General features: G+C 42.5%; 1 protein-coding gene across 1 annotated transcript in view; it reads right to left on the bottom strand.

The window, feature by feature from the left end:
• Positions 1 to 12587, bottom strand: part of tg (thyroglobulin) — a 443647-nt gene that overhangs the window by 287642 nt on the left and 143418 nt on the right. Inside the window, exons 28-31 of the mRNA XM_078541245.1 lie at positions 7767 to 7886; positions 6588 to 6671; positions 2234 to 2371; positions 1501 to 1680 (exon numbers count right to left, since the gene is read on the bottom strand). Coding sequence (XP_078397371.1) covers positions 1501 to 1680; positions 2234 to 2371; positions 6588 to 6671; positions 7767 to 7886 — 522 coding nt within the window. The remainder of the gene's footprint in view (positions 1 to 1500; positions 1681 to 2233; positions 2372 to 6587; positions 6672 to 7766; positions 7887 to 12587) is intronic.

Below are 12587 nucleotides of genomic sequence, written 5' to 3'. Positions count from 1 at the left end.
GTTCTCTGGGACTTCATCCCAGCTGTTTTAGAAGCTGTTATTCGCCCTGGCCCTCACCCTTCACATCTACACCCACCCACCCCCTTGCCCCCATGCCAGTTCCATGCCAACTCATGTCCCCAGCCACCCCCATGCCCCCTTATACACCCATGCCACCTCCATAGACACTCACCCAGAATCCACCGTGGGCAGACTCGGTACGCCATGTGGAGATGAAAAAAATAAATTTCTAACAATCTGATACAGCTCTCGTTCATACGTACTTGATAGTAAAAAACTCACATTCATGGGACACATTCAAAGTTTTTAAATCCCCTTAAGTTTTTAATATGTTATAAAAACAAACACTTCTATTCAGTAGCCACAAAGACAGCTAATCAATTAATAGCCTATTTATAATGTCAGTCAAACCATGAACTCCAAAGCCCCTCCTGAGATAAGTGTGTTTTCTTTTAGCTTTTGAAACTCAGCCAAGCATTCTCAATGACATTATAATATCCCTTAGGAAATGTTAACAAGGAACTCTATTGAAACTGTGGAACAGGTGTTAATGTTTTTTCTGACTTACACCAGATGGCCTGTCAATCAAAGCAGTCCAGGAGACATTGTTTTAAAACTGTGGCAATTTAACACTGTTTATTCTTCAATTTTAAAAAGCAGGGGATTTTTAAAAATTCAGACCATGACATATAAATAGACCTTATCTGCCCTTCAAGAGTGTTTACATCAAGTCCTTCAATTTATGACTCCCATGTGAGTGAGGCCCTCAAAATGTGTGCTGTTTGAACTCAGCGTTAAGTTGAAATGGCCCTGCTGAGTTTGGATTTCCCACCTGTGTGAATCACACCCCACACCTTGCCTTCTGCCAGCAAAAGTTCAATCTGCCAGAAATGGGGGTAAGACTTCCGCATCTAGGTCCTAGCACCATTTATAAAGGTTCAAGGAGCCTTCCTGACTCTGCAAAAATCTGTACAAAGCATGCCTTCTTCATGTCTGTTGTCACATTCTTAAACATGCACTTCTCATCAAGAGTTACTGGAGAATAGCTTGGTGATAGAACTCTCAAGAGCTTATCCCTCCCCCCCCACCCCCCCCCCACCCCCTCTCCCCACCACCACTTTTTAGCCCAAGGTTAACAACTTTATCAACCCCATCACCTCAAATGTGTTCAGCTAGGTTGGCATAAGTAGAATTACATGGAAATTAAATAGAATTATGTACAATTGCATACAATGACATCAAATTATATCAAAATTGTATATAATTTCAACATGGAAACAGACTTTGGGCTCAACTAGTCTATGCTGGTGATTATCCTTACACGAGTAATTGTCCTAATCCCGTGTTCCCACCCTGTTCCCATATCCACTTTATTCCCTTTTCCTTCAACCACCTATTCATAGACAATCAGTAACTATAGCAGTTCTTTCCAGCCAACACTGTGGAAAAAAAAATTCCTTTGCTCTCTGTCTTAAATTCTTTCAGCATTGAGTAACTCACCCTTCTTCCTGAACAATATTTTTGGTTCTTCAGGTAGGACAAGGCCACAGTTCATTGCAGGGAAATTAGGGTCATTACTTGGTCGGCAAAGCTGCGTGTCTGGATACAGTACACATTCATAATGCAGGGCCTCACTGACCCTTAAAGTTGCCACTTTGCAAAAATTCTTCTCTGTGCAACCTGAAATAAAAATGAGGAACCTTGCTCAGTGAACAACAAAACAACCGGTCACCCTAATTCCATCTCAGCTGAGCCACTTAGGAGGACACCTCACACACCAAACTTGATTCTGGTCACTTTGAGTGCAAAAGCTCTGCATTCCTTGTATCCTGGAAGAGGTGGAACTTGGGCTAAGGTATCAGATGTGGCTCAGTGGGCAGCACGCTGGCCCCTGAGGTAAGAGTTTGAGGAGTTTTCCTTGGTGTCCTCAGCAATATTTATTTGTCAAACAACATAACAAAAAACTGATTATCTGATCATCCACTCAGTGATGTTTATGGGATCTGCCGCATGTCCTATGTTACAATAGTGACTACACTTTAATGGTACTTCATTAGCTGTAAAGTGCTTTGGGACATCCTGAGGTTGTGAAGGGAGTTTCATAAATACAAGTCCCTAAAGTTCTTTGTTGAACTTTGGTGAATCTGGAGCAAAGTTTCAGTTTTATAATCAGGGATAGAGACACAATACCAATTAAAATAAATAAGAGTTTGATCTAAACTGTGTTACTTACGTGCCAGGCACCACAGTTCCGCCTGTGCAGTTGGAAACTGATGCTTGAAGAGCTGGTAACGTTTGGTTGGAACAGACTGGTTGAGATCTACTTGGACAAGCTTGGAGTCCATTCGTGAGAAAAGTTCCCTGGCGGTTTCTAAACAACACAGAAAATAATTTTTCAATTCTCATTGATTGTTAAACTGATCACCGAAAGCTATCACATATTCGTGTCCACCATTTTTGTCATGCATCCAAAACTGTAAAGTTCAGTGTGTGAAAACATCTGGACTTGGCGAGGACACTCACATTTCTAGGGTTTCTGGGCTGCCCACCCCACCCCCATCCCCCACTCCAAACTGTGTTCCCCCATTTCCACTCAGCTCCCATAAATATAAGGGTCTATTTGTCTGCTATTCCAGTAAACATGTTAACCAATTTAAAACGCTATTCCTAAAATAGCAAAGAAAAGGAACTCTAATCATTTGAGATTGAATAGATAAAATAAAAGGGGAACATTTATCACCTCTGGTTGGTGAGTTAACAGTTAGAGGGTGTGAATTTAAGATGTTCAAAAGAATGAAGGAAAAGGTGAGGTTATTTTTTTTTTACACAGATGTTTGGCAGGTCCTAGAAAAAATGGAGGCAGAAAAACATTTAAAAGGGAAATGGAGAAATGCTTGGAAAAGAAAAGAAAAAAGAAAATCTTAGAAGTGTATGGAGAAAGGGCAGGGGGAATGGGACCAAGTGGACAACTTTTCCAAAAAACCAGCAAATAAATGGCCTTTTTTTGTGCTGTCAAATTCAATAACTGCCATGAGAATCAGTTAAGCGTTTGCATGTCATTACACAAGGCAATTTTCCAGGCTAGAAAGCCTATAACAAAAGGCAGTATGGTAGGGCAACAGGCTGAAGCACCTGAATAGCCACCCCAATCCAATGCTTCCAATCATGTGAGGAGGTACTTAGTAGAACTACTGTTCCCTCACTGGGAGGGAGGCAAGGAAAACAAAGTAGAGACTTCCGGACATCTGGCTTCAGCTTAATTTTGCTGAAAATCTCAATTCCTGCCTGCTGTTGGAAGGATTTGGACAGGTGGAGAAAGAAAACAGGATAAATATTACAGGTAAGTCGCTAGCGCGAGTGAAGAAGAAGGGTTTCAGCTGCTAAGAAGTAAGTAACTCCTTTGTAAACTGATTCCATGATCGTGTGCTCCCAGAGAGTTTAGTAATCATGGAACACTAGCTGGGAATTGATGACTCATGATTCTCCATCCATTTCTAACCAATATACGGAAAATTAAGGACTGCGAGTCTATCATTTCTAACCTAGGATTGACCATCCTCAACAAGAACACATGGTCGGAAAATTAGCCTTTCGCCTGAATTGTTCAGTCCAATGAGAATTGTTCTTTCCTACCCCGAGATTGATGGTGGGAGCTGCTACATCTCAGCTTGTTTGATTGCTGAGCTGAATGGATCTTCAAAGGTAAGGCTTGTTAGCATAATTGTGTTGCCACACCCCCCATCCCAGGGCAGAAAGGTGGATTGGCCAGATCTGGAGGGAAATAACTGATGCGTCTGCCTCAGTGAAGCATTGCTGGCAACATCAGCTGAATAAAATGATATTGGATACTTTTTAATTCTTAGAAAATCTTCAAGTTTGCTCTTTGATGGATTGTACAAGGCAAGGGGGTCCTTTAAATTTCACTAGCAACCCCCCACCTGTCCACCTCTATCTTAACACTGCAGGAGATTTTTAAAATTCATTTACAGGATGTGGGCACCGCTGGCTAGGCCAGCATTTATTGCCCATCCCTAATTGCCCATGAGAAGGTGCTGGTGTGCTGCCTTCTTGAATTGCTGCAGTCCCTGTGGTGTAGGTACACCCACAATGCTGTTAGGAAGGCAATATATTTCCAAGTCAGAATGGTGAGTGGCTTGGTGAGGAACTTCCAGGTGGTGGTGTTCCCATGCATCTGCTGCCTTGTCCTTCTAGGTGGTCGCGGTTGTGAGTTTGGAAGGTGCTGCCTAAGGAGGCTTGGTGAGTTCCTGCAGCGCATCTTGTAGATGGTACCCACTGCTGCTACTATTTGTCTGTGGTGGAGGGAGTGAATGTTTGTGGAAGGAGTGCCGATCAAGTGAGCTGCTTTGTCCTGGATGGTGTTGAGCTTCTTGAGTGTTGTTGAAGCTGCACTCATCCAGGCAAGTGAAGAATATTCCATCATACTCCTGCCTTGTGCCTTGTAGATGGTGGACAGGCTTTGGGGAGTCAGGAGGTGAGTTATTCCTAGTCTCTGACCTGCTCTTGTAGCCACACTATTTATATGGCTAGTCCAGTTCAGTTTTTGATCAATGGTAACACCAGGATGTTGATAGTGGAGGATTTAGTGATGGTAATGCCATTGAATGTCAAGGGGCGATGGTTAGATTCTCTCTTGTTGGAGATGGTCACTGCCTGGCACTTGTGTGGCATGAATGTTACTTGCCACTTGTCAGCCCAAGTTTGGATATTGTCCAGGTTTTGCTGCATATGGACACAGACTGCTTCAGTATCTGAGGAGTCGCGAATGGTGTTGAACACTCTGCAATCATCAGCGAACATCCCCATTCTGACCTTATGATGGAAGGAAGGTCATTGATGAAGCATCTGAAGATGGTTGGGCCTAAGACACTTCCCTGAGGAACTCCTGCAGTGAGATCCTGGAACCGAGCTGATTGATCTCCAACAACTGCAACCATCTTCCTTTGTGCTAGGCATGACTCCAGCCAGTGGATAGTTTTCCCCTTGGTCTCCATTGACTCCAATTTTGCTAGGGCTCCTTGATGCCACACACAGTCAAATGCTGCCTTGCTGTCAGGGGCAGTCACTCTCACCTCACCTTTGGATTTTGTCTCTTTTGTCCATGTTTGAACCAAGGCTGTAATGAGGTCAGAAGCTTAGTGACCCTGGTGGAACCCAAACTGAGTGGCAATGAGCAGGTTATTGCTAAGCAAGTGTCGCTTGATAGCACTGTTGATGACACCTTCCATCACTTTACTGATGAATGAGAGCAGGCTGATGGTGCAATAATTGGCCGGGTTGGATTTGCCCTGCTTCTTGTGTACAGGACATACCTGGAGAATTTTCCACATAGCTGGGAAGATGCCGGTGTTGTAGCTGTACTGTTACAGCTTAGCTAGGGGCGTGGCAAGTTCTGAAGCACAAGTCTTCAATACTATTGCTGGAATATTGTCAGTGACCATAGCCTTTGCAGTATCCAGTGCATTCAGCCGTTTCCTGATATCATGCGGAGCGAATCAAATTGGCTGAAGACTGGCATCTGTGATGCTGGAGACCTCTGGAGGAGGCGAGATGGATCATCCACTTGGTACCTCTGGCTGAATACTGTAGCAAATGCTTCAGCTTTATCTTTTGCAATGATGTGCTGGGCTCCTCCATCATTGAGGATGGAGATATTTGTGGAGCCTCCTCCTCCAGTGAGTTGTTTAGTTGCCCATCACCATTCATAACTGGAAATGGCAGGACTGCAGAGTTTAAATCTGATCGGTTCATTATGGAATTATTTAGCTCTGTCCATTACTTACTGCTTATGCTTTTTTGCACACATGTAGCCTTGTGTTGTAGCTTCACTAGCTTGAAGCCTCATTTTTAGGCTTGGTGCTGCTCCTGGCCTCCTGCACTCTTCATTGAACCAGGGCTGATCCCCTGGCTTGGTGGTAATGGTAGCCTGGGGGATACCCCTGGCCATGAGGTTACAGATTATGATTGAGTACAATTCTGCTGCAGCTGACATCCCACAGCACCTCATGGATGCCAAGTGTTGAGTTGCTAGATCTGCTCGAAATCTATCCCATTTAACACAGCAGTAGTGCCACACAACACTTATTGATATCTTATTGACAATAAGTAGGGTATAAGACATATTTCCATCATTAATGTGTAATTTAAATACGGCTTTCTATATGGATCTGTTCAAAGTCCATCATCATTTTGTGTTGGAGACACAAGAACATGAGTGACTTTTAACTGTCCTCTGAAGTGACTGGCAAGCATTCAGTTGTATCAAACCCCTTATGACAACAAGGGTGGAGAATAAATGCTGACCTTTCTAGCAATGAACAAATCCTGGGAATGAATAGGAACATAAGAAAAATGAGTAGGTTATTTAGCTCCTCGAGCCTGCGCTGTCATCCAATTAGATCATGGTTGAGCTGTACCTCAACTCCATTTACTCACCTTATCTTCATATCTCTTGCAACCTATACCTAGCAAACATCTGTTTATCTCAGTCTTAAAAGCTCCAGTTGTCTCAGCTATCATCTCAAATTTGTCAGAGAATATGCCATTGTGTGCCTCAGCATTACAAATACCTGGTACAGGTAGGGTCTGTCGATCCTGGGGATCTTTTCCAGTACAGTCAGGGGCTGACTTCAGCCGTGTGTTCATGTTGGAATCTGAAAATCATTTAGAACAATCACTTTAGTTCAAATAACGTTGGATTTTTGGGATAAACTTGCTTGTAAGAATATCTCATGAACCAGAAAGCCAAGTGATATTGTACAAAGCAGCTTGTGTCTCTGGGTGTCACTGTGTCTTATCATTCCTGTGCCATTATAGCCAACACTGATGCTCCACATGCATCTTATTCTTGGAAAAGTCAAATCACTATGGCTGGCTTTGCTGAGAAACGATTCCATTTGCAATGTATGGCCTGGAGTTCAAGGCCAATGGGTAGCCATGATTCTGAAAACTCAAATAACTATTGAAATAAGGACAAGACTTCAGAGAAAACCAGCATTTTCAGAGAAAACCATCTCTCTCTTATTCTTTCTATAACAACCATTTACAATCTGGTAATTCATAAGTAAAAGACCTTCAGGATACTCCTGTGTGCCCTGCATTTGGAAAAAAAGCTATGTGTCAATTCTAAATCATGGCAGTCAAACTGACATTTTAATAGATGGACAATCAGGCATAGGACAGGAGGGAACTAACCTCCACATATAAATTCCTGACATGTATCCGTGTGTTGTGGTGCTCTGCACCAGGAACGCTGATTCATGCAAATTTACCTCTTAGTGAGAATAAAACAAAGTTTTGTAGCCATTCCTTCTAAGCTCACTAAGATATTGAAACTAAATAAATAGAAATTGCTTGAAATTCCTGCATGATTTAGTGTATGTGTGGTGTTGTGGCATATAGACCAAAGAGGCCAAAAGTTCTATCCCTGGCCTGTAATAATCTCTGGCAGCATGGTGCTGAGGAAGCTATATTTTTTATTGTCACTGAGAGTGGGTAAGCACACAAACAGACTTGGTTATGATGACTTCCACAATGGAATAGCTGTCCAACACTTAATTGCCCGGGTATAGTCACTTGAGGAAAGCACTAGAGAACTGCTTTTATCCTGGAATTGCATCCAATATGTGATCGAAGGGGTTAGTGGTCTGGGATAGAACTGGGTGGTGAAAAAAGATCAATCAAGATGAATGCAGAAACAATAAATTTAAAGAATACTTATGTACAGTACAGCAGAATATAAAGCTTACCCTGCCATAGGTAGATCCGCTGGAAACGGTTAAAGGATCTCTGAATTTCTTCCTTCGCATCTGGAGTCAGTTCAGTTGAGTACTCCGCATCCACGAAGCTCTTTGATAAAAGTGCATAAGCTGCATAGAAGTCAAATACCTTTGTTTATTTCAACTAATCTTTCATCTGGCAGTTAAGTGTTCTTTCATGTGATGTGTACTCATTTGGAAAGTTCTGTTGTGCACAAGAGGGAGATGAAGAAAATGATCTTCCATAGTACAGGACAGGAATCTGACATGCGCAAGCACCATGTTGGATATGAGAGATGGAGGAGCAAAGGACTAGAGAGTTTTTTGCAACATTCTTACTGTACTCACAGTGTTTAAATAAATGAAGGATTATTGGATCACACATGTTCTATCAAATTATCAGAACTACATGGACAGGTGATGACAGGTTAATAGGGTTTTGGTAATGAGTCATCTTTTAAATTGCTTTTTCTCTTTCTCTCTCCCTGTTTGGTCCTCCTCATTTCCATTTATAACTACCCTCCTATCATTCACCTACTTTAAAGTCAAACTCACTAGCTGCTCATTTTAACTCATTTATTTTTGACCCAGGAGATTTAAACTTCAGAAATCCATCTCATCTTAAATGGGAGACCCCTTATTTTTAAACTGTGCCCCCTAGTTCTAGATTCCCCCATGAGGGAAACATCGTCTCAGCATCTACCCTGTCAAGCCCCCTCATAATCTTATATGTTTCAGTAAGATCACTTTTCATTCACCTAAACTCCGATATTTATAGACTCAAACTGCTTAACCTTTCCTCATAAGACAACCCCTTCATCCCAGGAATCAACCAAGTGAACCTCCCGTGAACTGCCTCCCTTGCAAGCATATCCCTCCTTAAGTACTCTACATGCAGTCTCACCAATGCCCCGTAAAGTTGTAGCAAGACGTCTCTACTTATGTACTCCATCCCTCTTGCATTAAAGGCCAACATTCCAATTGCCTTCCTAATTATTTGCTGTACCCGCATGCCAACCTTTTGGAATTCATGTACAAGGACATCCAAATCACTCTGTATCACAGCATTCTGCAATCTCTCTCCATTTAAGTAATATTCTGCTTTTCTATCTTTCCTGCCAAAGTGGACAACCTCAATTTTCCTAAATAACAATCCAGCTACCACTGTTTTTCCCACTCAATTAACCTATCTATATCACTTAGCAGACTCTTTCTATTTTCCTCACAACTTGCTTTCCTACCTATCTTTGTATCATCAGCAAGTGTGGCTACAATACTGTCGATCCCTTCATCCAACTCATTAATATAGATCATAAATAATTGAGGCCCCAGCACTGATCCCTGCAGCACCTCACTCATTATAGTTTTACAACCTGAAAATGATCATTTATCCTGGCTGCCTGTTTCCTGTTAGTTAGCCAATCCTCTATCCATGCTATTATAACATCCCCAACATCATAAGACCATAAGACATAGGAGCAGAAATTAGGCCATTTGGCCCATCGAGTCTGCTCTGCCATTCAATCATGGCTGATAAGTTCCTCAACCCTATTCTCCCGCCTTCTCCCCGTAACCTTTGATCCCCTTACCAATCAAGAACCTATCTATCTCCGTCTTAAATACACTCAATGACCTGGCCTCCACAGCCTTCTGTGGCAATGAATTCCATAGATTCACCACTCTCTGGCTAAAGAAGTTTCTCCTCATCTCTGCTCTAAGAGGTCTTCCCTTTACTCTGAGGCTGTGCCCTCAGGTCCTAGTCTCTCCTACTAATGGGAACATCTTCCCCACGTCCACTCTATCCAGGCCTTTCAGTATTCTGTAAGTTTCAATCAGATCCCCCCCTCATCCTTCTAAACTCCATCGAATATAGACCCAGAGTCCTCAAACGTTCCTCATATGTTAAGCCTTTCATTCCTGGGATCGTTCTCGTGAACCTCCTCTGGACCCTCTCCAGGGCCAGCATATCCTTCCTGAGATAGGGGGCCCAAAATTGCTCACAATATTCTAAATGTGGTCTGACTAGAGCCTTATAAAGCCTCAGCAGCACACCCCTGCTTTTATATTCTAGTCCTCTCGAAATAAGTGCCAACATTGCATTTGCCTTCCTAACTACCGACTCAACCTGTAAGTTAACCTTAAGGGAATCCTGGACTAGGACTCTCAAGTCCCTTTGTACTCCAGATTTCTGAATTCTCTCCCCATTTAGAAAATAGTCTATGCCTCTATTCTTCCTACCAAAGTGCATGACCTCACACTTCCCCACGTTGTATTCCATCTGCCACTTCTTTGCCCATTCTCCTCACCTGTCCAAATCCTTATGCAGCCTCCCCGCCTCCTCAATACTATCTGTCCCTCCACCTGTCTTTGTATCATCGGCAAACTTAGCCAGTATGCCCTCAGTTCCTTCATCTAGATCATTAATGTATAAAGTGAAAAGTTGTGGTCCCAACACTGACCCCTGCAGAACTCCACTAGTCACCGGCTGCCATCCTGAGAAGGACCCCCTTATCCCCACTCTCTGCCTCCTGCCTGACAGCCAATCTTCTATCCATGCTAGTACCTTGCCTCTAACACCATGGGCTCTTATCTTACTGAGCAGCCTCCTGTGCGGCACCTTGTCAAAGGCCTTCTGGAAGTCCAAGTAGGTAACATCCATTGGCTCTCCTTTGTCTAACCTACCCATTACCTCCTCAAAGAATTCTAACAGATTTGTCAGGCATGACCTCCCCTTGATGAAACCATGCTGACTTTGCCCTATTTTACCATGCACTTCCAAGTATTCTGAAATCTCATCCTTAATAATGGACTCTAAAATCTTACCAACAACCGAGATCAGGCTAATCAGCCTGTAATTTCCCATCTTTTGCCTCACTCCCTTCTTAAACAGGGGGGTTACATTAACGATTTTCCAGTCCTCTGGGACCCTCCCTGACTCCAGTGATTCCTGAAAGATCACCACTAACGCCTCCACTATCTCTTCAGCTATCTCCTTCAGAACTCTGGGGTGTAATCCATCTGGTCCAGGTGATTTATCCACCTTCAGACCTTTCAGTTTTCCTAGCACCTTCTTCTTGGTAATGGCCACCATACTCACCTCTGCCCCCCGACTCTCTTGAACTTTGGGGATATTACTCGTGTCTTCCACCGTGAAGACTGACACAAAGTACCTATTCAGTTCCTCCGACATTTCTTTGTTCCCCACTACTACTTCTCCAGCGTCATTTTCCAGCGGCCCAATGTCTACTTTTGCCACTCTCTTACCCTTTATATATCTAAAAAAACTCTTGCAATCTTCTTTTATATTACTGGCTAGTTTACCCTCATATTTAATCTTCTCCCTCCTTATTTCTTTTTTACTTGCCCTCTGTTGGTCTTTGTAGGTTTCCCAATCCCCTGGTTTCCCACTGCTCTTCACTCTTCATGAGCTCTTATCTAGTGCAGCAACCTTTTAAGTTTCACCTTACTGAATGCCTTTTGGAAATCCAAATACACTACACCTTTTTATCCAGCCTGCTTGTTACATCCTCAATAATAAATTTGTCAAACACAATTTTCCTTTCACAAACCATGTTGACTCTGCCTGATCTTATTATGATTTTCTGAGTGCCCTGTTATTACCTCCTTAATAATAGATTTTAGCATTTTCCCAATGATACATATTAGGCTAACTTATTGTTTCCCACTTTCTGTCTCCATCCTTTTCTGAATAGAGGTGTTACAATTGCAGTTTTCCAATCCACTGGGACCTTTCAGGATCCAGGAATTGGCTTTTGTCTCAGTCTAACATGAACCAGCATACAGTGGTCCTGTTTTGGGCAGAAAACTATTTTCTTGCTGCTGTCTGCCTCAGGCTTCCATTCCTCCTACAGTCTACATATACTCTTTTAAAACCCACGCTGTATTCAACTATATGCATTGATTCACCCCATCTGTTGAAGTGTAATATGTCTTTGGTCCTTCGTTGAAAAATGGAATTGAAGTACAAATCAGCCATGATCTAATTGAATGGTGGAGAGGCTTGAGGTGTGTACAGCCTGCTCCTGTTCCTATGTTCAACTATATTTCTCAAAAATGCCATTATGCTGGATTGGATTGGGACACAGGTTCCATAGCTGCTGACCCCTTGTATCACCCAGTCTCTCCAAAAGAGAATGAAGCTTTACCATCTTACGTAAGCAAACCCTGTAGCAGCACTGGTGGTAGAAGCTACAGTTGATGATGGAAAATCCTATTGGAGCTGCTGGCCCAAAGCCTATAGATCTCAAGGGTTGATGCCCGGTCAAAGAGAAACACATGAAAGAATTGGGCCTCGCTGTTGCAATGAATGGCAAGGATCCAGCTTTAAAAATGAGATTGTTGCCACACGAATTTATCAAACTGTGCAGTCTCTTCAATGCAAAAATAATGAATTAGGTCTACATGTTATTCTATTTGAGGATGTTTATTGTATCTGTTTAATTGAATGTCATTCACTTATTAGACGTTAAGCAGGACTTGTTATTAATATAAATTCATAGATTGTTCACATTCTTTGGCAGTGGTTTAGCAGTGTAGATTTGTTTTACTGTACAGTTTGAATTGATGCAGAATGATTCTGGCCCTGTATCGAAGCAAGCTGTTCAGTATAACTGGGGCCTGAAGAGGGGCCAGGTCACTGATAGTCCAATAGTGTGAGAACATGTTTGAGAGCCTCATACCTTTTCATGCTCTGACTACAGTTTAACTACAATGGTGTGAAAAAAACTTTGAACTTCAAATTATAAATCCTTACCATTGATTCTATTCCCCTTCCAACAATTGACTCAGGAT

Source organism: Cetorhinus maximus, chromosome 4 (genome assembly GCF_964194155.1).
Source record: "Cetorhinus maximus chromosome 4, sCetMax3.hap1.1, whole genome shotgun sequence".
Classification (NCBI taxonomy): Eukaryota; Metazoa; Chordata; class Chondrichthyes; order Lamniformes; family Cetorhinidae; genus Cetorhinus; species Cetorhinus maximus.
Note: the sequence above shows the minus strand (reverse complement) of the source record. Positions and strands in the feature narration are given on the sequence as shown.